The following is a 25,952-nucleotide window of genomic DNA, read 5'->3' as shown; positions in this document are numbered from 1 at the left end:
ACATTTATATAACATTAGGAAATGAAGATACTTAAACTAGATAAGGACCTAACCTAAGTCCTTAGCTTAGAAGGTCACAGGGATATTTCTTAGTTACTTGAGCACTTACTATGTTAATTTCCAAGTTATCACTTGGCAAGTGTTTAGAGTTCTCAAGAGTTGCACATTCCTCAAGACCCAGATGAACAATCTTTTTATTGCCTATATAGCTCATAGCTTAGTACCTATCATTTCTCTACTCATCAATACTTATCCATAACATATGGGTGTTCCTAAAATATTGCATATGTAATCTTGAACTGCAGAGTCTTCAATGACAAAATTTTTGTGGAACATCTAGTAGATATGTATATTTTTAATGCCAACCAATTTTAGCCATAAAAATATAAAAATACTGAGTTCTAAACAAATCAGTCTTTCAAAACAGCCCAGCCAGTTATTACGGCACTACTTCTCCTTACATTTCAGTTCATTCAGAATTAAGTGTGTTATAGAGAACAAGTTAATCAAATGATGATTACATGCCAAAAAACATGGACTATTCATATATAGTATTAACCAAAAACAGTACACCAGATGGAGGATATATTTTAAAATCTATTTTTGAATGAACTTGTTAAAGGATTGAAGATATGTCCAATATAAAAACTGTCTTTTTAACTATTCAGTCCTCTTTTTAGCTGTCTTTTTTTTTCAAAAATCATAAAAAATATAGAATTTTGGGGTCTATATACATGAGGCCATGTCCTTTATAGACCATATAACTATTTCATAGTTAAGTAAAAGCATATGCTCAAAGAATCTAAATCATTGACTTTGGGTAAACCTAACCAGTCAATGACAGGAAGAGGATCAGTATATCAATTGACTTTGGGTAAACCTAACCAGTCAATGACAGGAAGAGGATCAGTATATCAATTATAGATCTTAATCAAATATAACTACTGTTACAATCCACCATCTCCTTTAGGATATATTATATGTGTGCATTTATAAATTATAACTTTAATACATACAAAGTACATTTAAAAAACACTGAACACCACTATAGATGGAACATGCACATGAAAATCAACAAGTGCATGCATGAGACATTCCATGGTAGATTTTCTGAGGTGGCACAAGCGTACAACACAACCACTCTCAACTCACGAAGTTTAAAGATGATTGTGTTCCAAGAGTTTGGAAAAATATTGCCATTTCTTACCTGGCAGCTGTGTGAGGGGTTGATAAAAGACATTAACAACTTGAGCTATGAGTAGACATCACATTTCCTACCACTGAAAACATTGTTCCTACCTGGGATTTAGGGGTATAATGCTTTTAATGAGAGGTAGTTAATAGATTTGACAGGGAATAACCAAACATGTAAGAAGTTAGCATTCTCATGCGCATTGTAATATTAGCTTGAATGCTAGTGAATACTTCCCAAAATCTTCCTGTTGGCTAGAGTGGCCCTATTTTTCTTTACCAAGTCTAAAATATCTAAAACTATAGTCAGTCTTTTAGACTAGGCATCTAAGAGAGAAATTAGTTCTAGAAGCACCACCCCTCCAGGTCCCAAATTCTCAGTACCAAAATTATCCAGTGCTTACTAAAATATAAAGTTCTACAAATCTGGTATAAGAAGTACAAGTTCTGAATAAAACAGAAAACCTATTAGTGAGAGCTATGACTTTTTGGGGTTGTGGATATGGATCAGTAGTAAAGTGCTTCCTGAGCAGGCCAAAAGACCAATCTCTAGCAACACATTAAACTTGGTTTGGTGGTCCACATCTATAATCCTAGCACTCAGGAGATGGAGGATAAGAAATTCAAAGTTATTCTCATCTACATAACAACTTGGAGGTCACCCAGAGATATGTGAGACCTTGTTCCAAAAATAAACACAAAGCAAAACAAAACAAAGATCTCCATTCAAACTGTCCATGTTTTCTACCATCAATGTGCATAAATAAATGCCTATTAAGGCTCTATACTTTGAAAAACATAAGTGATAGCCTCTTCGTATATTTTATAATTTTGATAGTCCATACCTAAATGTGTCCATCTCATTCCAACAGGGACCCATGTTCTGATGTTCCATTGAAAGAAAAGAAAGAAAGGAAGGAAGGAAGGAAGGAAGGAAGGAAGGAAGGAAGGAAGAAGGAAGAAGGAAGAAAGAATGGAAGGAAGGAAGGAAGGAAGGAAGGAAGGAAGGAAGGAAGAAGGAAGAAAGAACGGAAGGAAGGAAGGAAGGAAGGAAGGAAGGAAGGAAGGAAGGAAGGAAGGAAATCCTACTCCTTCCACATACCCTGAAAGTTGTAACTGAATTCATGATCTCTTTTTGCCCTCTTAGACAAAAGCCTCCAGCTCCAGCATTATAATAAGTACCAGGAAAGAACAAGGAAAGAAGCCAAGAGAAAGGCTCACTCTACTTCATCTTTTCTCTCTAAACAGTAAGGTATATAAAGAGCTAATCAGCAACAGAAACTCAACGAACAGCAGCTTTCCACATGTCTTGACCAAGTGACCCAATAAAAACAGCAGTGTTACAACACTGAACAGCAACAATAACATACAAAAACGATAGTATATTTGGTTGTGACACTTTTAAAATGGATGCCCTAAACTTGCAAGAGTGGTGACTTTTTTTTCATTAAAAAAGTCAATTTTGTCATAGCATTAGGAAGCTTTCCTCTTTTTTTTTTTTTTGTAACACTTAAATCAAGAATGTTGAAAGTACAGTTTGTTTGCTTTGTTACTCCTTGTGATTTTAGAAGTATTGAAAAGGTCTCAGGGCCAACACCATTAAAGGACATTCCATGGCCCTGCAATACTCTTTAAAGACAAATAATCAGCATATCCTCTTGGCTAGCTGTCTTTAGGGGAGTACACAGAGATTGCAGGATAGATGCATTACACATAATGTACTCTCAGTCCTGATGGAAAAAAAGACTGAAATGCAATGTCAACACCATGTGTGCTTCTCAAGTTTGGATCACAGTGGAAGTTTATCTGCTCAGATTCCTACCCTTCTCAAAAACAAACAACTTTGCCCAAAGTTGATTAGGTAAAGAGTGTTTCAGCTTGCATGTGTTCATTTGCCTGGAATCTAGCCCATCCATACCCCCCACCCGCTCTTCAGAATTAATAATTACAACAAAGATATTAGATTATAAAGTGAAGTTACTTACCATGGAGGAGTCACTGCTTCCACTCCCGATTGGAGCTCCCTCAGCACAGGTTGGGAGGTGGGTAGAAAGTTGACTAGCCCTGCCCCCATCTATGACATCACAATCTACCTCATAAAAGGTAGTGAAAGTGCTCTGAACTCCTGTCTGATTTCCGAGAGATACAGAAAAGAGAAAGTGAGAGAGAGAGCAAGAGAAAAAAAAAATCCCGTATCCTACTTGGGAGGGAATTGGGGAAGTGGAAGAGGGAACAGGGAATTACCTAGGAGAAAGAGGTTATGAAGGAATTAGGTGTTGAAAGAGATTATGGCCAGCCTTCTTGACATTAAGCAGCCAATCATTCAGATTCCTCTTTAGGTATCCAACAGATAAAGGGACCATCTGGGAGAAGGATGAAGAGGCACCCTCCTTTGCTCAGCACTGTTAGGGATAGTTATATGGGCTCAAAAGGAATGACTGAACATTGCCAAAAGAGAAAGCAAGGGCTATCTGTAACTCTTAAAGCCTGGAACAAAATGTGGGAGTTCCAGGTGCCTTGCTTGGAGGTTCTAGTGTCCTGATATGCAAGCTTGGTCAAAGGCTTGACCTTTGTACATAACCCAGCATGTGGTATAAAAGGGATACTTACCTCATTCACTGGGGAGCACTCATTGTTGGAACTGCAAATTTTTATGATTGATTTTGGAACCCAAGAGGGATTGTGTGAATGGCATGATTGAAAAGATAAGCCAATAACCAATGCCCATTTCTATCTTTAGAATTCTTAAATTTTCTCAATATATGTTGTTCTGAAAATCGTGTTTGTTTTTAAAAAATGTTTTCCATAGGTACCAGTCATATTATGTGTCTTCACTGGATCTGTAAAGCTTATTTTCTAAAGTCCAGGAAAATCAAAGGTAAGAGTCTTATAGTCCCCCAAACCTCTGTACTTTCATACTCAGAGGTCAAGTTTATATGACCCAGAGGCTAACAGCCTGACAAATTATTCTTGGAATAAACAACTCCAGTCTTATAGGCAGAACTTTAATATCTGAGTCCAGTTTTTTTCTCAGTCAAGATGCAGCAATGTATAAGAGAACTATGATGGTTCTTTTCAAGGGATGGCTTAGAAATATAAAAATGTGAAACACTACAAGTTATGAAGTAAGAACTATGGTAAAGAAAATAATTGGTACCAAAAAGCAGTTCGTGTTTCATATAGAAGCCAGAGGTGCTTCTGTATAGTGCAGTGTTTCTCAACCTGTGGATTATGACCTCTTTACGGGTTGCATATCAGATATCCTGCTTATTAAATATTTATATTATGATTCACAACAGTAGCAAAATTAGATTTATGAAGTACCAACAAAATAATTTATGGTTTGGGGTCATCACCACATGAGGAGCTATATTAAAGAGTCTCAGCATCAGGAAGGTTGAGAACTACCGGTCTAGTGGAAAAGATGAAGAACAAAATCATCTCTTCTCACAAAAAAAATGTGTTAGAAAAAAGTAAGATTCAAAATAATTTTGGCATTGCCAAAGTCTGTTTGCATATGCAGATTAAATAAAATACCAAATGTGTGAATCTTTGATTTTTAAATCAATGTAGTTTGATTTTTAATTCTACTGTAATTTACCAAATATATGTGTATTACAATAATTACAATATAAAAATATGCAAAACTGGCAAGTTTGGGAGTATTTTGAAATGTGGAAGTTACTAAATTCAAATTAATGATAGATTTAGCAACGTCACTCTCATCCTCAGCTTGAAAATAAATGTTGGAGACATTTAAAAAATGTCTTTATAGAATTCAAGATGAAACCAAAGGAAAAAAATTATCAAGTGTATATGCTGAAGGGCCTTTTCTCACATCTGACAATCTCTCTAAGTTAGAGAGAGCAAGGGTACTCTACGTGGATTTTCCTTGTATTACTGTATTTCCATTTTATGTAATGTTTTTGCATAAATTCAAATTCTGCATACAATAGCATTTTTTCATGAGATCTTGAAACTAATGACCCTATGAAGTTTCACTTTCAGTTTTTACATATTGAATCATTGATTAGTTGGCTTATCTTAGCTATTTTTAATAGTTTGTAATGTGCCATTGATTTTTAATAATAAGCAGTGCCTGATTATTCCTTTGTAGGGAACATGCTAGTCAATTATGGTTATTATTTTCAAAGCTGATCTGAAATCTTAGGAACTTGAGTCATCTCCCGTGTTTCAAAAATTTAGTCATAAAAATCAATGATGCAATTGCCCAATTTCCAACAAACATCTTTAGATTTTGACTACCCAATAAAGAAGTTATAATTCTATACCATTACACAAAAGAACACAAATTGAGTTAACTAGTTTATAAATATGGAAATAGAATATACTGAAGTTGAACCATAATCTGTAAGTATTTTTTATTGTCTGCCTATTGACAATTGGGAAATGGAAAGCAACTTCAGGAACCCAATGCAAAACTAGGCTGCATCAAAAAGATGCACAATAATACACTGTGCTGACGTTTCAGGTGAATTTGGTGTGACTGGTTGTGAAAATGCCTGTAGTGATGATATTAGTTAAAACAAGATAACTTGCTTTGAAGCAGGATGCAACCCAATTGACAATGTTCATACAATCTGTTTGACTTTAACTGATACTTCACTGCATGCTTTTTCCATAATATTAAAACAAATGAATGAGGAATCTCTTCAAGATAAGACATAAAAAGATTTTAAGATGTCTGGCAGATGTTTCTATCATAACAGTCACTATGTTCATCTGATAAAGAACATATAAGATGGCTTTTAATTTCATTGAATTAATGAACTCAATTTAATTTATAATGTAGGAGATTAAAAAGAGACTGCTGGAATGATAGGAGTACTTTGAAAGAACAATGAGCAGATCATTCTTATAAACTAATAAACTAACTGAACATGGAAAACGTGACTAGGCCAGGGCTTGATCACAGTGTTATTATCAAAGGAAAGTAACTCAAAAAGAGAAATCTCAATTATCAGTCATAGGGGCATGTTTGAATCAGAAGTTTCTAGATAAAGGTGTAATTGTTTGGTTTGTTTTGTGGTACTATCTTATGTGTAGAAATAAGAGCAGAAAAGAATAGATACTTTTTAAAAAATGGCCCCGACTGGAACCTTTCCAAGATAGTAATACCCAGTTGCAAAATAGATTTGCTAAAGAAAATGGATGAATGAGGTTAAGACACAGGTCATATAGATTTGACAGAACATCTAACTCCAGTTCCAGTCAACTTCATTATCAGCAAGGGATCTGCATAGATGAAGGCATTCAAAGAAAAGTAATAAAATGAGATACAGTATTGATGATGAGAAGAAAGATTAATAGTCTGAATTAAGAAAGCTTGCCTTCTAGAAAATAGGATTAAGATGGAGGATTTGAAATACATTTATTGCCTAAAAGGAAAATGATTGTTCAAGATTAGAAGACGATGTGTTCTGAAGTAGTTCAGGAATTCTGAAATAAGAAAACTCCATATTGCCCATGTAGAAGTCTTTCCTATTTATAAGATACATGGACCAAAATGTGTCACATATTTCTCTTCTAAGGGCTGTGATCAAAGCCATATTTTGTAAATCATTTAAATTAGACTGGAGAAAGCATTTGACAAAAGCATCTATAGGGACAGAATGTAGACAGCAGTAAGTGAAGCACACTTTCATTTTCAGAATTCAGTGAATCAAAAGAACAGTAAAGACACAGAGGTAGCCATCCAAAGGTGCCCTTCCATTCTATCAGAGAATCCCAAACAACCCAGTAAGCTGAGAAATTACACAGAAAATGAGATGGGATGCATAGTATAATAAAAACACAATAGTCAAAAAAATATCCTCCATAGTAATTATTTGCTAATAGAGACTAAGAAGCTTGGAATGATTTGATTCAACTTATACTGTTCACTATGTCTTCACATAGTAAATGTGTGAGAGAGTCAATGGGGGCTGAATTCAAGGAATCAGAAGCTATCTGATGTAGATGAGAAATCAATAAATTCTTGATTGTCAGTCTTTCTGGAAATTAGTATTACCTACCTCAACATATGTTCTATGTGAAAGCCAACCTGTCTATAGGCTCCTATATTTCACTAACTGCAATCATATTGAACATTGGAACCTAAGAAATCCCCCCTCTGAAATGAGGGGTCCCAGTAGAACTTTTAATTACAAATCAAAAGAACTTTCACAAACACTGATCCACCTTAGGAAATACTCTTCTCAGAACTTTCCCAGATCTAGTATTGAAAGGAGTCCATCCTGTCAGCTTGACTGTGTTCTTGGACATTTTCAGTAATGGAAAAATATACACAAAAATCAATAATGGAATCCCCAGATCATCTTATAGTATATGGCTTAATATTGAGTCTGCTTGTTTTATCTATTTAATATATTAACTTTTTATACGTTATCTATTTTGTTCAGCCTAGAAGTTTTGCTGGGGGCAAGCAAATCAGAGAGAAATGAGAAAGAAAACTACCATACATGAGCAAACAAAGTATCAATTAGTTATAAGTGTGAAGTTGTAAGTAACAGTTGCTAACACTGATGAATCTTATAATACAGGAAAACCAGAAAACCAGGACTGTATTACTATGTACTTTATTCACTGAATGCTTTGACCTCTAACAATTATTTGGTTTACGGTCAGGGAGCAAGTACACATGAAACTGCTCTTATATATTTAAAATTGTTCAAAAGGCTTCCTTAACAATGCTTATCTAAGCATTATTTTAAGCTTTTCTTTTCGTGCTAGACACCAAAACCCAGGGCAAATGCTCTACCATTCAGCTAACTCCTCAAGCCCTATTTAAAAGTATTGCTTTAAATATTTACAATAACGAAGACCTTGGAACAGGACTTCAAAAATCTATCACATGTGAAACAGTCCTCAAGATTAGAACATTCCTTACATTAACACTTTATAAGGCAAACTTATGTCCATAAGTTTGTATAGGTTTCACAGATATTACAAGATGCAGCCAATTATCTCCCCCTCATAATTAACTAAAGCTCATGTATACAGTTTCTAAGTTTTTATAAGGTATTATTGTTAATTGGCTGCCAAATAATTCTCAGAATATCAACTGAAATCTAAAGCACTTGTTGATAATAGATTAAGGTGTTAATTATTTGCTTTCCTTTTAATTAGAGGCTCCTGTGATTTGAAAAATGTTAAAAACTCAAAGGCACACATGGTGATGCTGAGAATTCTGGGACCAATACATTTTGTTTCAAGCCATTAACCCTTGCTAATCTTATAAGCAATAAGGCCTTTGTAATAATTGCTTTTAATTGTCAACTTGATAGGATCAAGAATCATCTGGGAGATAGATCACTGGTCATGTCACAAGGGGACTTCCTTGATTTTGTTAATTGACATAGTAGGAACCCTTTTAATTACATATGAGACCATTCCCAGAGAAGGGCCTTCAGCATGGCATAACTGGAAAAAGTGAGCAGCATCACACATTCATCCTCTCTCCTTTCCTTGTATTGGATACAATGTGATCAGCTTATTTCCACTCCCATTGCCTTGATTTTCCTAACATGAAGGGCTGTATTCTTGAATTGTCATATAATACATTTTTTTTCACCTCAAATTGTTTTTTGTCAAGGTATTTTAGTCCCAACAATAGAAAATGAATCTAATACAGTCCTCAAACTAAACTAAAAATAACTCTTCAGTCCTGTACAAGTTTAGGCAATGCCACCAAATGAATCTGGTGAGATCAATACCTCAACCACAAGCATGTTATTTGGCTCATGTTCTGGCTTCTCATACAGAGTTTCTTCTTTTCAAATGAGTACATTTAAACATGGTTCTTTTTTGTATTTAAAATAATTCAGTACTATCAACACCACTGGATTCACTCTGTCAGTGAATAATTTCTTTCAAAGGCAGTATGGTAGTTTGAATGAAAAATATCCCTAATAGTATTTGAATGCTTTGTCCACTGTTGGAAGCACTGTTTGAAGAATTTATGGAACCTTTAGAAGGGAGAACCTTGTTAGAATTAATACATTACCGGTGGGAGCTTTGAGGGCTTGTCTCCTCACCCTACTTCCTGTTCTTTCTTTCTACTTCCTGCTGCCATGCCTACTTCAGTATTATAGACTCTCTCCCTCATGTTGCTTGAGGTCATGCTATTTTATTACAGAAACAAAGAAATGAATGAGAACAAATAAAACTAAGCCTATTGGTAAGTTGAGAACCCCCATCACAGAATATGTAACTCAAGAGCCTCTTCACATAGTGGATCAGTGTCCCATCATCCTTAGCAAAGTTTGCTTGAATTTAGAAAGACAATATACCAGGTAACTGACACCCCAGATCCCTATAACGCCCAATACCTAAAGAGAATTTTTATTTTTCTATTAAAATTTTGATTCCCTAGTTCTTCAAAAATATGTTTGAATAGGTTATATGTCATGCTTATACTCTTGAGAGAATGAATTTTTACTGGAAAAACAATTAGCAGTTATTTGTCCTAGAGAATTTGTGAAAAACAAAAGATCAATACCTCGAATGCACTGGTGTGAATATGAGTATGAAATGGAATGAAACATCAGAATGTAGGTACACATTGAAGTTTTGCCATCCTAATAGACCAGAGGTGAGACTTTAGGAAGAACATCTATACTATGTAGCAACTCTCCTTACCTGTAAACTGTGTACTAAGAACTATTTCCATGTTCTAGTTGATAAATATCTATTTGATTTTCTTACTGCTACACAGTACATGCTACCCAATACAGATTCATTTAGAATTTATGTTATTTTACTCTCTATAGATACAGACACTGAGGCTGTTTGTAGATCAAGGAGGGTAGGTCCTTTAATCCTGAATACTTAATGGCCTACTGGCTAGAAGATCAGAATAAAGATCTTCTGAATTGTTATGAATTCCTTGAATGCATATCCTTTTGTTACAAAGCCACACAGACATGTGTTCTAACTCCATGTGGAGAAAATTAGCAATTTAGATCTCCAATTACTGTTATGATTTGATCATTGGAGATAATCAAGAATCAACTATAGTTAGCATCAGATGTTTTAAAACCTCCAAAAAAAGGAGATGCTTAAAGTATAAGTTTGCATGGTTAGATGTTATGGTTGTTCCACAGACTATTTTATCCTGTTAAAAAATACTAGGACTTGTGTGTGTGTGTGTGTGTGTGTGTGTGTGTGTGTGTGTGTGTGTGTATCAGGAGATATAGAATCACTCAAATAAAATGTCACCCTTACCAACTGGACAAATATACACATATATGTATATATATAAAACATTACACATTTTCTTTTTTTATAAATTGCTTTAGTTCAGGTCATATATATCAGCCATTGAACTCTTGCACACTGAGGGAAGAAAAAGAAATATAAAGTATATGTGTTTTTTCCTGTGTGTGTATATATATATATATATATATATATATATATATATATAGAGAGAGAGAGAGAGAGAGAGAGGGAGAGAGAGAGAGAGAGATACATATATCATTATTTATGTGCTATTGTCAAGATGATTTTGAAAATTATTAGTTTACAGTATTTTATAGAATATTATTCATTGATTACCATGAATATTCATCTTCATCCTTTATCACATAAGATACAATATGCACAATGAGAATGACTTTCAACTGGGCCAGTGAGATGGTTAGCTAGTAAACATGCTTGCCACATAGGTCTGATGAATTGAGTTCGATCCCCAGAACCCACTTAAAGGTTGAAGGAGGGAACTGACTCCACAAAATTGACCTTTGACCTCCATGCAATTACTGTGGCACACACATATGTCACCATCCCACAAACAATAATAAATAACTTGCAATTGTTTCCTTACTCTCTATACCTATAGATGAGTGTATCTCTCAGACCTCACCAGAGAAGTTTCTTTGTGCAATGGACTGTGGTTAACACAATCTTACAACTGATAAAAGAGCAGAGAAAAAGTATCAGTGGAGTGCTCAGCCACAAATGAGACATGGGTGTATCCACCTTCTCTTAAGACTCAGAGGCCATCTTGGAAATGTAACTGTGTCTGATGGACATGGCAAGACTGCTGTATTCAGGAATTCAGCTGTTGTGGTTGCCTGTACAAGCCTTGAAACAAGATCAAGCCTGTCAACATTCCAGCATAGAGGTGAAAGCCCCTCAAAAGGCTCAGGTCTAACTGAGTAGCTATTAATATGTAGTGGATTCTGAGGGAGGGAGAATTTATCTTCTTTAGGTGAGTATTGGTAGGCTAATTACACTCGAATGTATGGCCCCATACCCATGCATTTATGTGTAGCATAAAGAGGGCTCAATGGGTTACTAAGAAAACAGAGAGAGAAACCAAAAGACAGAGAGAAGAGAAAGAAAGAAGGAAGGGAGGGAGGAAGGAAGAATGGAAGGAAAAAAAGAAAGAAAAAAGACACAACATCTGGGGAGATGGCTTCGCAGTTAATGGTACTTGGGTTAAGTTCCTAGCACCCACATAGTGGCTCCCAACTGTAACTCCAGTTCTAGTGAATCTGATTCTGTCTTTTAACCTCCACAAGCACCAGGTAAGTAAGAAGTGTGCAGACAAAACATTCAGGCACTTGCATGTATATATAAAACATAATTTTTTTAAAAGTTTGTTTCTTGAGCGCCCCCCCCCCATGAGGAGAGGATGGCAGTGGGACGCAGGGAGGTAGGGGGGCTGAAGAAGAGGGAGGGGCAACAGGGGTTGGTATGTAAAATGAAAAAAAAATTAAATAAATCAAAAAGGGGGAAAAGTTTCTTTCTTTTTTTTTTTTTTTTTTTTTTTTTTTGGTTTTTCGAGACAGGGTTTCTCTGTGTAGTTTTGGTGCCTGTCCTGGATCTTGCACTGTAGACCAGGCTGGACTCAAACTCACTGAGATCTGCCTGCCTCTGCCTCCTGAGTGCTGGTATTAAAGGTTTGCACCACCACAGCATGGCTTTTTTTTTTTTTTTTTTAAGAGAACAAAAATTTAGAAAGCAGTGGGAGGTAAAGTGTAGATATGGAGATTTTAAGGGAAGGATTTGGTAAATATGATCAAAATACATTGCATAAAATTCTGACATAAATAATGCTACATTTTTAGAATTCAGGTAATAATTTTATTATGACATGGCCCACTTAATCAACTAAGCAGGGTTCACGTGGGCTCACAGAGACGGAAAAGGCAAGCTCAGGTACTGCATGGGTATGTACTAGGTCCTCTTTGTATATGTTATGGCTGTTAGCTTGGTGTTTTTATGGGGCTCCTAACAGTGGGAGTGGGTGTATCTCTGAGTCTTTTGCCTGCGCTTGAGACTCTTTTCCTCCTATTGGATTGCCTTGTCCAGCCTTGATGGGAGGGCTTTCACTTTGTATTATTCTATATTGTTTTGTACTGTTTAGCTGTCATATCTTAGAGGCCTATTCTTTGCTGAAGAGGAAACAGAGAGGGAGTGGATCTGGGGCAGGTGGAGGTAGGCTGAGGAACTAGGAGGAGTAGAGGGAGGGGAAACTCTGGTTGGGATATATTATATGAGAGAATATTTTCAAATAAAAAAAAGAAATAATCAAAATAACAGTTACAATTTTTAAAAACTTTGGCTTAGGGGAGAAGACTTGGGTCAGTTGATGAAATGACTGCTTTACCAGCATAAAGACCTGAGATCTATCTCCAGCACGACATGAAAAGCTCAGCATTGTGGTTTGTGTCTATAACATAGTACTGGAGGACACAGAGACAAGAGAATCTCTGAAGCTCATTGGTGGGCCACTCAGCCTAGCCAACCCAATGAGCTTCAGTTTCCCTGAAAGACACTTTCTCGAAAACTAAAGGTGGAGAGTGATTGAGGAAAGACAGCCAATGTTGGCCTCTCCCCACATGCATGTGCACACACGTGTACTATTACTCACTCGCACACTTGCATAACACTAACAGACACATATATCACTATACACAAGGCCACTCTAAAAGTACAAGAACACACACATTGGCTCAAGTTTCCTCCCATGATGATACAACATAGTCATATTTAACAGACTACTATACTAAACTAGTTTGGTACACTGTGGTAAAATTTCTCCTTCCCTCCTCCCTTTTTCTCCTTGCTTTAGGCTTCCTCTTCCCTTTTTTCTTTTATTCCTTTCTCCAAAATAGACTTAAAACTTCAAACAACTCTAAATGAGACAATGCTAGCTCCTACTCAAACTGGCTAATCTCTTAAATCCATGACTTTCTTTTTTGCCCTAATATTTATATCATTCTGTTGATTTAAAAATTTGTGCATTATTTTATTTATAACTAAATCAAACTGATTGACTCACAAATGCATCTACTACCTTGAAATTCATAAGAACTGCACCTTTGGGCTATTCAGAATTGCAGAAGCCAACCTAGAAAATAGATTACCAGCAGTCAATGAGTGGTTTTAGATAGTAGATGTGATGATGAGTCTCCAGAGATGTTCATCTTGAACTGCTTCATTTCTGTCACTTCTGTCATGACTCAGAAAGAGGTTTTTATGCCCATTCTCTACCATAACTGGTTGAGTTTTCCTTTTCCACCATTTCAAGTCAAAAGCAGACACAGTAAAACAAGCTAGTTCTACCTCATCCACATAGAATCACATAAAACATCAATATGCTGACATGGTACATACATGTGTGTTTTATTTTAATGTGCACCATGACAGCATAACACATGGCTTGTTTTTTCATCCTCATATTCAAATATCTCCTTTTTTATTATATGTGAAACAATGACCTCTCCTGAAAAATGCAGCAATTCTGTCCCAATGGAGAACAATATAAATATGGCACAAAACACTGGTCCATCTTTCTTGGCAAAATAATTGAAAATTTGTGTATATGGGGTCTCATATCCTTGACTTTCTGAACTTTGAAGGCAGTCATTTGTGGCTATTTTGCACAAAATGTTTATTGTTTTTTCTTTTTTTATTTTTTTTAACTTTTCTCCATTTTGGCTATCAGTGAAAAAGGATGAAGACTCATATGAAAGCAAATGTGAGAAAGACAGCCAGCTTACAGATGCAGATGTGGCACCACACAGCAGTCAAGCTTGAAAACAAAAGCCATGAGGCGGCCCCAAGTAGGACCACAACTGAGCAGTATGACAGCCAATGTTCATAATGCACTTGACTCTGGATTATCATAGAGTTATGTAACATTCTTCTATAAGAAGCCTTCTCCCATGCAAGGATTTTATGAACTTAGTAAGACTCAAGGAAGGAAACAGGCTTCTTGATGGTGTTCTCAATCTCAAACACCTCTCAAATGCCAATAGTGCGAGTGAGTCAAAGCCATGATGGTTTGAACTAAATCTACATGACTATAAAGGACAATGGAAATGAAGCTCTGGAGGCAGTGACAGACAATGGGTACTGAGAAGTTGATGGTCAACAGCTCTGCCAGGGAAAATATTTGTCCAGATGAGAGTGATGGAGTCTGAGATCCACAAGGATACACTGAGCATCCATGTCAATCATTAAGATTTGAAAAGTAACAAATGGAAGCACATGAGGCAAGCTGAACAAAAAGCACTCAGTTTCACAGGTGCGATGGACAAATGGGTACGAAAGCAGAGTGGTATGGAAAACTGTACCATCAAGGCTGAAGATCAAAAAGGAAGCAAGGGAGATGCAATGTTTTGATCACTTCTTGGCAAAAGAGAATTGATCATCACCAGATAGACAGAAGGACACAGTGCAAGACAGATAGCTCTTGGTTGTGGAAGAATGTTGAAGCAGGATCATTTTAGAAATGCAAAGAGGTGACTGTGCTTTGGGAAGAGGCACAAAATAGCCAACTGACTGAGCTCTAAGGTACAACTGTGTGGAACGGACTTTCCAGATGTGACCTCCATGCCAGCCAAACCAGCTCTTTCCCCAGCTATGTTTTCAGCAAGGCAAGCCACACAGGAACAGAAACACTTGCCTTAAGGATGGTTTAATACTTATCCACAGAGATTTATCAAACTGTAGTGTTGACTTTCCAAGACAACAGACATGATTTCCTAAGGAACTTAAGATTTGTTCACACATTCATCATGTCGATATGGTTTTGTTCCTGCTCAATCTGCAGGTACAGTGGCTGCATCATGGCTAGCTGGGAAAAGAACTAAAAGTGGCATGGCAACACTTTGGAACATGGAAATCATTATAATAAATGACACCCTGTGTTGAGAGAAAGGGGATGAGGGAGAAGAAGCCAAGGTGAAGAGCCTCAACACAAACATTTGGAAATCTTGCCAAGAAACCTTGATTCTTCTAAAAATTCCTTGAATTTTTGGTGTCTATTCTTTGATGAAAATGGTTTACATAAAATATTTTTATGAATAGAGAAATATTAGGGTGATCTATCAAAGAATATATAACAGAGTGTTTGAGAACTTTGTAGGGTTTTGGCAACAGCACATCAATATGTATTAAATTCAAACAACTGACTGTCAAGGGTTACTGATAACCTAGTATGCATTGGAACCTGATAAATGTCTCATCATCTCTAACATGTGAACATACTCCACAATTAGAGAAGCTGGCTCCTGAACAGAAAATGAAAATTACCAGCACTAACAAAGGGGAAGCCGACTCACAATGAGTAAATATGCAAAAGCCCCCAATAATTAGAATAGTCACAGCTTGGCAATGAGTTTCCAGACTATGAAATTAGTTTTCTTGTGAAGAATGGAGATTTTACAAGGCTAGTATAAACATGGGGTAATTGGAAAATCAAATTGCTCTTTGTGAGCTATTGTAAAGTCTGGAATAATGGTGATAACATTTTTTTAAAGCTGTGAATCACTGTCGTTTGGTGTTTTTAGCAGTACTGTTGCCAAGAATGCTTGCCTTGGAAGTACAGCAGTGGGAACTTGACATTGTGAAGCCCAAATCCCAGCTTACCCCTGACACAATGAGCTCTCCTCCCAGATTCTGAACTTCTGCCTTCACTTTGCTGCAGATGTTAAGCTGATGGCAATACAAGGCAATCCGTTGAAGGTAGGCTAATAAATCTTGCTTACATGCTGAATCAGGACACTATAAAACAAAAACAGTGGTATCAGTTACTGAGTGCTCTTCAGTTTCTAACATTTACCATTTAAAAGGCCTTGGTGTCACATACTAATTATGTTCATTTAACTCTGCTTTTTCATGATGCACTGGAGAAATGCCACAGTTAATGGTTCTGAGTGGTTAGCTCCACTTTGATAAGATTTTACCCATGAACCCTCAGCTTCTATGATTTCTTGCACAAGAACTGCATAATGCCATATGAGTGAACATTCCAGCATGGGTTGAGGATGGGCTCACAAGGTCCTACCCCTAGTTGAAGAGCTACAGAAAGTCCAGAAATGCAGAGAGAAAGAGAGTCAGATATCTTGAGTGACAAGAGCCCCGGTTGTGACCCATGCTGCAAATGTCAGTCTATACCCATGTGCATATGGACAACACTAATTGGAGCTAGTATGTTTAATATATATGAACACACATACACAATAACAATAAATGGTGAGAAATAACTAAATGAAGAGGATGTGAATTTGAGACACATGGAATAATGTGGAAAGTTGGGGATAAGGGGTATATCAGTCAAAATGCATTAGATTTAAGTACGAAAAAATTACTCTTAAAATGGAAAAGCAGGAGGGACTAATAAAGATGATTTATGAAGTCTTATTGAGATATCTGCATTACTTGGAACTATTTTGTTAGCTATCTTCTGAACTCACTATTCTACAGATTTTGGTTTGTTGTTTGTTTCTAGTTTCCTCCCACTTTCTCCACATGAATACAAACATAAGGTAATGGATGCCAGAAATTCTTCACTTTTGTGACAATTTATTCTAAAGTACAGAGGGGGTGGGGGCAATTTCAATTCAGCTAATTAGACAGACTATTTATTTCTTTTTTTATTTTCTAGGGAGTGCTCCAATAACTCTATGTATTTTATGGGTTTTTCCTAGTTATTGCAAATTTTAACAACATACTAAGCTCTTCAAATAAGAGAAGTCTCAAATGGACTGTGGTCCCTCTAACAGGAGGCTCTGATAAGCTTTATTTGAAACTAGGTGAAGTTAACCCTTAAGTATAGCAACAGTGCCCTTTAATCAGAGTCAGTTCTCTTGGAAGATTAACTTGCATCATAATTTAAGTGGATAGATACCCATCAAGTTCACACAGAGCTCAGCTACCCATTTCTGTAGAAATTTTCAATATCTTTCTAAAATGTTTCTGAGCCTCCTAAGCCAATGATTAATGAGTAAATGAAATATATATTTTTCCTATCAAATGTTCAGCTTGAGGTGCTCCCAGGTCATTGTTCTGGTTAAAATGAGTATTTGTAAAGATATTTGTAAATATATATGTATATATACATTGGGTATTTGTAAATATTATGTATGTATATAATTAATAAGCAGTTATTAATTATATATGAATATTGTGTATATGTGTTTCTACATATGTATGTATGCATAATGTAAGAAACAAGAGCTTTACTTGAAGCATTATACTTAATATAAGAGTATGGGGCTATAGTGTAACCCAATGGTAGTGCATTCAGCTAGCGTGCACAAGGTTCAATGCTCAGCACTTGTCATAAATCAACACAGTGTAAAAGTATGGGAGAAAGACTGACTTGAGTTTTCTATAAGCTACAGAAAGGGAATTTTTTTCAACAACACCACAAAATGTTTCTATGACATAAAGCACTTATTCAGTTAAAAATAAAAGCATTTATTTTATACATAACACCTACTATTGTGATATTTTTCCCTAAATGCATTTATCAAGTAAGCATCCCACTGAGACTGTTTTTAGTTTTCTACAAGTACTTAATACTGTAATATTTATCCTACTCCAGAGACCCATATACTGGAAGGAATTAACTTTAAAATGATATCTCCCCAGAGGGCTGACAAAGCTTTCAATACAAATACCTTACAGCAAATTAAACCAAGAGTTCTATCTCAATGGAACAGTAATTAAAAATGCAGTGGTCCATAAAGCATTTATATTGCGTGCATATCTTGAATCTTCATAAAAATATTTTCAGGCAAAATGAAAGCAACCAATCCAGTCTTTGGTAATATTCTGTTCATTATTTAAACTTAACCAGTGAAAACATAACTTGTTTATGTTTTATGACCTTTTTAAAGGTCATGACACAACAATAGAAATTCAAAATACCTTCTATACCTAAAAAGCAACCCAGAAGAAACACCCCTCTTAGATAAAATATTAACAAAATTTCCAGATGTTTCCTAGATAATGACTGTAAACGTATCAGAAAATATCGGATTACTCTCCATTTGTTTACTACAAAAATCATTGTTAGTAGCACTCAAATGCTCTATCTCCTAAATCTAGAAATAAGTTTAGGATCCTTTTTCTGTCTATTTCTCTGTCTCTGTCTGCCTGTTTTTCTCTATCTCTGTCTCTGTCTGTCTTTCTGTCTCTGTCTCTATCTCTGTCTCTCTCTCATGTGTGTGTGCACATGTGCACACATGTGTATGTAAGAGTGTGTGTGTATTCATATTATGTTTGTTATCTATTAAAACTGTTTTGGAGAAATGTCTCATATTACACTGTGAACAATTAAGGTCCTAAATTGTAAAAAATAAAAAAATAAAAAAAACAGAAATCAAAACTGGGACTATAGAATTTTACCCACCTAAATGTACTGAGAAATACTTTCAAACATGAATACTGAGTATGCAACAGAAAAGCCATTCAAATTCTACTCAATTTTTACTCCCAGAAAAAAACAAAATCCTTTATGAGAAGTATAGTGATATTTTATTTGTATTGAAATGTGATTTTATTTGTATGTCAATAAAGTTGCCTTGAGGTCAGAGCAAGCCAGAGCAGAAGCTGAGCAGCAGTGGGGCGCGCCTTTAATCCCAGCACTTGGGAGGCAGAGCTATGCGGATCTCTGTGTGTTCAAGGACACAGGCAGCATGGCAGACACGCCTTTAATCTCAATACCAACCATAGAAGACCTGGAGGTCTGAACAAACAGGCAGTGACAAGGAGGTCATGTGGCTGGGTTTACAACCAATGAGAAAACAGAACAGAAAGTCTTTAAATAGACAGGACGCACAGAAGTAGGTCTCTTGTGGAGAGGAAGAACGGCAGAAGCAGTGAAGGGTAAGGTTTTCAGCTTTTGCTCTGACCTCTTGGTTTTTAACTCTGCAATCGGTTCTGTGTTTCTTATTTAACAAGCCGGATACATCTACAGAGAAGTTTTACAGAGTCACTCAAACATTTCTTGTGGCTCCACATATCCCAATGCCCATCAACATTTTCAGACTAAGCTTTCTTTCTGGTTGGTGACTATCTTTGCTGCTTGTATCCAGGTGGGTCCTCTGTCCTCTTGTTCTCTTGTGTGGGCTCTCTAGAATATTTGTGAAACTTTCCAAAAGAAGTTCAGCTTAACACTCGGAAGACTGACATTTGATGTAATCCTAACACTAGCCACAGCAATGGTTTAGTTTTTAACTACTACAAATGACAGTGATATTTACTAGGGTAACAATGAAAATAATCTGAAGTTATAATAATAATACTTCCAAACCAGTAAGTTTCTCAGAAACATCCCATTATGTTACCCATCATGTGTAAATACAATAAAAATGGGATTTTTTTTAAGTTCTTATTGTATATTATATATTAGTTGTTCAATCTTCTGGTGGGAGTGGTTAGCCTTTACAAGGTCAGGATATTTATTTGATATTTTGATATTATGGCTGGCATGTTGGAAGAAAGTAAATAGAAGAACAATGCTAATGTTAAAAAAATGAGGGAAGAAATCGATAGCTGAGAACTGTAGCTCAAAAACCTGGAGACTAGAAGAAACCAACCCTTTGTCCTTTAAGATACTCGAAGAGTACCACCTTCTGAAGCACATTCATGTTCATTATGGGGTTTCCATGTAATAAGAGTATGTGTCATTTTTATTTCAGAATCTTATTTTGTATTTTAAAGTATATTCATTTTGAAGTAGTTCAGATTGTAGACTCTTCCTAACTGCTGCTTGAAGAGATAATCAGTTATCTGGAAATGTCTACTGCCTAATGTACCCTTACAAGAAATGTTCCAGCAGGAAAACACAGAGATGGATTCTGAAGGTCTAGTTCAAGCCAGCCTGAATGAAAATTCCTGAAATATAATAAAATATTCTATGTGAGACAAAGGCAGCTTCAACTAAGCATCCTGTAAAAACACAGGTGAGGCTTTGAGGATTTCATGTCTCTGTTATTCATTTAAGTATGGTTAAAAATGTAGCTGAAATCTAGATTGTCCTTGGTTACAAGAATTAGTCCATCTTGTAGAAGAACATAACTTATTATGAATTACATAGTATTACAGTGAGGTCAGTGTTATGGTAGTAATGGGAGCCATGCTTTCATACTACAACATGGTAAGCATTTTGTCAATTTGACACAAGCTGAAGTCATTTGAGAAGACAGAACATTGACTGAGGAAATATCTCCATCAGACTGGCCTGTAGGCAAGCCTGTCTGGCATTTTCCTGATGAATGGTTGGCGTGGAAGGACACAGACCACTGGGCAATGCCATCTCTGGGCAGGTGGTCCTAGGGTGTCTGCCTTATCTTGTGCCCACTCATTGTGCTATATAATTGGTTTAACCTGCCACTGCTTAAGCCTTTGGTGCATCTACTGAGTTAAAGGTACCTCTGCCACGATCTCAGCCTCAGCAGAGGCCAGTATGTAAAATATTAGAAATTATCTCCAAATACATTTTGAAAAGGCATTTCATAGGGTGCATAAAACTCATCCCAGAATGCCAGTATTAATTAATTCCCACTCTTCCTTTTGTATTACCTGATCAGCAACAGCACGGGCTAATTTGTCCATTCTAGAGCCTGCTTCTGCAATCTTCTTGGCAGCGTTAATGACATCAGATGTATTTTTCAATGGGCCTTTGCCTCTGAAAGAGAAAATACAACATAATTAGAATTTAACTCAGTACATGGAACACGCAAACCTATCACATTCTTGGTCCAAGATGATCATGTTGTATTTAATGTTGTCTGGTCCTGTTACTGAAATTTTCAATGCTGCCTTGACTCACCTCAAACTTCAGGTTGATAGCCTATCATGTTTCCTTGTGTGTACTGGGGGCAGTCTCTTAATTTCATATACATATTCACATTTATTCTTCTGCTACTTTTTAACATTACTCGGGTAAGATGATCACTGCAAGAGGAAGGGACTTGAGTACCGAATGGTGTTCATGTTCCAGATGCCACCATACACAACACCTCACTGTGTGTTTATGAAGCATTTGGCCACATTGCATTCACTGCCAGGAAGCAAGGAAGAATAGTTGCATGCAGGGGTTTAGCACACTTTTTGCCAAAATCCTGTGCCCAGAGAATGGGCCCTCATGAAATTAAGGAGGCTCTTCCCACATCAATTAATAAAATCAAGATAACCCCTCACAGACATCTCCAGAGGCAAACTTTAATGGAGACAGCTCTTTATAGATATACCTGGGGACCTTTTTCCTATGTGATTCTGGATTCTGTCAAGTGGTCAGTTAACAACAGTCTTCACACTCATCCACACAGGTTGCAAGTAGTGAATTCTATAATAGAAATACAGTCTAAACCATATATATAGCCATCCATACTGTGCCCAGCACCTTCACATTATTTAACTCAAGTCCAGATGGTACCTTGAGAAGCACTTGCTCTCAATATAATGTATTTGACTAGAATTTCAGAAATTACAAAATTCCCAATATCATGTACTTTGTGTTTCTGGTACTGGCATGTGAACGATTACATTAAACACTATGATTGTAAATGCCCTTCTGCTTGCAGAACCCCAACATTTTCACATATGGTTTTCAATTAGGTAGGCAATTAAACATTATATTACTCAGTCAACTTGCCTGTTTAATTTTAAATGCTGATTTAAAAGGAAGGGAAATGTTGCTGCACCATGGACCTTTAAATAAATATAGCATTTAAATGACCACTTCCTTGGGTGGTAAATAAAGAATACATTGAACATGTTTATCCTTAGTTTTTAGCAGATTATATTTTCTATTATCCTTCTTCACGTATGTCTAAACTCCAGTGCATTTTTAAGGTACCAAAATTGCTTTTCTGTGTTATAAATGTGATGAGACCAACAGGAAAGCCTCTTAGAACCAATTTATTTAGACAACATATGGTTCTAAGAAGAGGACAATGACCACAACTGTTATGTAGTATTACAAAATGAGAGACTGAATATGGTTTCCACCAGAAAAACATTAAGGAAGTATGTGTTATTTTGTTTAACCCCAGTTCTCATTTTGGAATTTGTTTTTCTTTATTAATATCTGGAAATAAAATAGAAGTTCATGCTACTATTGAGGTACACATACAGGAGATTCTAAGCTTATGTATTTCAGTTAAGTGTAGTCAAACTGAGTCTTCCAGAGAACACATTCACTCACTTTTCACTAGCCATTAAGATTTTTCAGGCACAAATGAGATAAGATTCCACATGTGAATTTTGTATAAGGTGGATGAGGTAAAGATACTGTGACAGTCTTGCTCCTATTCCATGAAAGTGTTTGTAATTGTCATCTCTAAGCAGCCCCCTTCCTTTCACTGTATTTTTTCCATTATTATTAAGGAAAGCATAAGTAAAGAAACTACCATTACATAAAAATGTCAACATGCTATGTATTTCTCTGTAACTTTCATACCATAGAAAATCTTTTGTGAAATTTTACTCTGACATGATACCTGTTAGCCTTTGCCTTTATCTAAACAGAACTGTTAAAAATTTAGGGGTTTATTTCTCATTGTCAAGGAAATGTGTGTTTGTTTACTTCAAGAATTTTGAAGTGGAGCATGCCTTAACTCTAGTTCCAAAGTTTCTTATGCCCTCTTCTGGCCTAACTGGGCATTTGCATGTGTGTGGTACATATTAACTCACACAGATATACATATCATAAACACAAATACGTACATACATGCATGCATACATACACACATACATGTACACATATTCATATATGTATATAATTCCAAAGGACTTTATAAAATGTCTCCCCATAAACTTTAAATGATAATTTTTAAAAACTGATTAAACTGTTCTAAGTTAGTGAGTACCTTTAGAGACACTGTATTTGCTTGAGGCTTGGATGTTCATCTTGTGGCCAAAGTGAAAGCACAGTATGATTATTTTTCATTCCACAAGTGACTAGAGTTCACACAATCATTGGCACCACAATAATAAATGAATGTTTAAGACTCCAGTGTCAACACTAGAGGTTCAGTTTGAACTCTTAAAGTCAGAATCTGTGTTAGAGGGTTAGAAGGGGTCATGAAACTAAACAAATAATTGATGGTAACACATACACTCATTTCTAAGTGGAATATTGACACTCATGGACCAAAGGAAAGGAATAAATGTCCATTAATAGATGAGTGGAGAAACCGAATGTGGTATATCAATTTTAATAGTATATTTTTCAACCTTAAAAAGGAAAGACAATTTTGGGCTGTGACAGCATGGATGGACTCTGAAAACATTATTTGCTACAAAAGAAGCCAGTTGCAAAAAGATGGATATTAACTATGGTCCATGTGTGATACCTAGAGTGGTCAATGACACAGAGACAGAAAGCTAATTACTAAGGTGGTTTGCAGGGGTGTGGGAAGCAGGTAATGGGGAGTTAGCAGGCAACTGGATACATGTTTAAGGACTATGAAAATGTATAGACCAATGACAGTGATGGATACACACCAGTGTACTTAATGTGGCAAAATTGTCTACTTAAACACTTACTGTCATAGTAAACTTTATCATGCATATAACAATCAAAAACAATTTAAACAGCCATATTGGGCTAATGTATCAGACAATACAAGACTAAATGAATTATAGCCATCTGCATAGCATTGAATCAAGAAATAAATAACCAGGAAAGAAAACTGAAAGCCAGAAAAAAAAAAAAAACTAGTTTAGGAAGTGGACAAGACTTCCAAGTTAGTCTTACCATCACTGGAAGACAAATGCAACAGAGATGCTATCCTAATGTTTATAGCACCCTATCTCAAAATGAGGACACACCCCCTGGTGTTTCTGTACCTTGGAGTCAAGTCTATAGTGGGGAAATTTGAAAGGGTGTTTTATGGAACCTTGTGTCCCTAACAGTAGGAGTCATTCTATTGTCTCACTTAGAGCATGTTACTAGTGTACTTATGGAGTCTATTACTTCTCCACTATACAGAATCTTGCAACATCTTTCATTTAAGTACAGTTGGTTTTTACATAAAGACCAATATTTGGAGTGTTTCCCAAGAACTGGTCACTCCATAAAGAGAGTCAAGCTGGGCAAACTATTACTTCAGTGCTGTGAGCTCCCATTTGCCAACTAATTTGTATTTATTTTACAAAAAGCCTGTGAGTCTTAATGGGCAATAGCAGTGTGACAGTACATTGTGAGCAAAGTATTCAGTACTCAGAATTCTAATTCAGAATTAATCCAAGTTTAAAGGATTTATTTTCTGTAGCTGTCTCAACACATCTGGATTGCTAATATTAAATGGAACTCTCTACATAAGTAAGGAAATGTGAGGGTATTTGCAAATATGTGGACTCATAAAGCCTCTCTGGAACCACTGTTTCAAAAGAAAAATGCTCTAAGAAATTTTCCCAGGACCAGCAAGATGGCTTAGTGGATAAAAGTGTCTGAACCAGATGACCTGAATTCAAACCCTGGAACAAACAGTGGAAGGAACAAACTGACACCCTAAACATATCCTTTCATGTCCACCAATATAGCATGCATGTGCCTACACACACACACACACACACACACACACACACACACACACACACACACAGTTGCCACAGCAGGTGAAACAGGATGAGTAGGCATAGAGAAATGATTTATTGAATCTAATAAATCTTAAGAAATCCTGAAGGACCTGAGAGTCATGAGTTCAACTATTGTAGGTGTATTGTTTAGGTGATACAAACCAGAAGTAGAGGGTGAAAAGTTTAAAAAGAAAAAGAAAAAAAAAGGCAAGCATTGAATGGCAAATTCAAAGAGGCTGATCATATGAAAAGAGGGCAAGTTTTAGTGCAAGCAAGTTGGATAGTTGTTTCTATTGACCAGTTGCAGTATGAAAAGAGAAGAGAAAGGATTGATATTGAAATGCCAGCTAGAATCACCAAGCTGAGGGAGTGAGCTCCTGAGATAAAGCAGAACTGAGTTTGGAAGTATTGTATGAATTTAGTTCATTGTTCACTGTTTTACAATTGACTGTGTCCAAATGATCTTCACTCCATCCTTAGTTTCCTCCCTACTCAGTTTCCTTTTCCTTTCTTTCTTTCTTTCTTTCTTTCTTTTTTTTTGGAGACAGGGTTTATCTGTGTAGTTTTGGTGGCTGTCCTGAATCTTGCTCTGTAGACTAGCGTGGCCTCAAACTCACAGAGATCCACCTGGCTCTGCCTCCTGAGTGCTGGGATTAAAGTCATGCACCACTACTGCCCAGTTGCAGTTTCCTTTTCTATGCTGATATTGACACGACCACTTTGACCTTCATTATTCAGTTAAGGCTGAACTAAGGATGTCTGCATGCATCTTGGTTGGGTGACAAAAGATGTACATAGAAATTTCTCAGAACGATACAAGAAGCATGAATTTGCTGTGTGAGGGATGGTGCTTCAGCTTTTACTCATAAAATTAAAGTAAAGCGTCGGTGGGAAGAAAGGGATGTGAA

The 25,952-nt window shown here is 36.3% G+C and overlaps 1 protein-coding gene across 2 annotated transcripts in view; it reads right to left on the bottom strand.

Moving 5' to 3' along the window:
• The window catches only part of Ctnna2 (catenin alpha 2), a 1,122,097-nt gene that overhangs the window by 20,839 nt on the left and 1,075,306 nt on the right, over positions 1 to 25,952 (bottom strand). The window contains exons 16-18 of one of the 2 annotated variants that reach the window (XM_036182154.1): positions 21,040 to 21,145; positions 16,096 to 16,230; positions 3,177 to 3,320 (exon numbers count right to left, since the gene is read on the bottom strand). In XM_036182154.1, coding sequence (XP_036038047.1) covers positions 3,177 to 3,320; positions 16,096 to 16,230; positions 21,040 to 21,145 — 385 coding nt within the window. The remainder of the gene's footprint in view (positions 1 to 3,176; positions 3,321 to 16,095; positions 16,231 to 21,039; positions 21,146 to 25,952) is intronic. The other variant, XM_036182155.1, reaches the window with a different exon arrangement.

The sequence above is a fragment of the Onychomys torridus genome, chromosome 3 (genome assembly GCF_903995425.1).
Source record: "Onychomys torridus chromosome 3, mOncTor1.1, whole genome shotgun sequence".
In the NCBI taxonomy this organism is placed as follows: domain Eukaryota; kingdom Metazoa; phylum Chordata; class Mammalia; order Rodentia; family Cricetidae; genus Onychomys; species Onychomys torridus.
The sequence above is the reverse complement of the archived record's forward strand: the minus strand, read 5'-3'. Positions and strand labels throughout refer to the sequence as shown.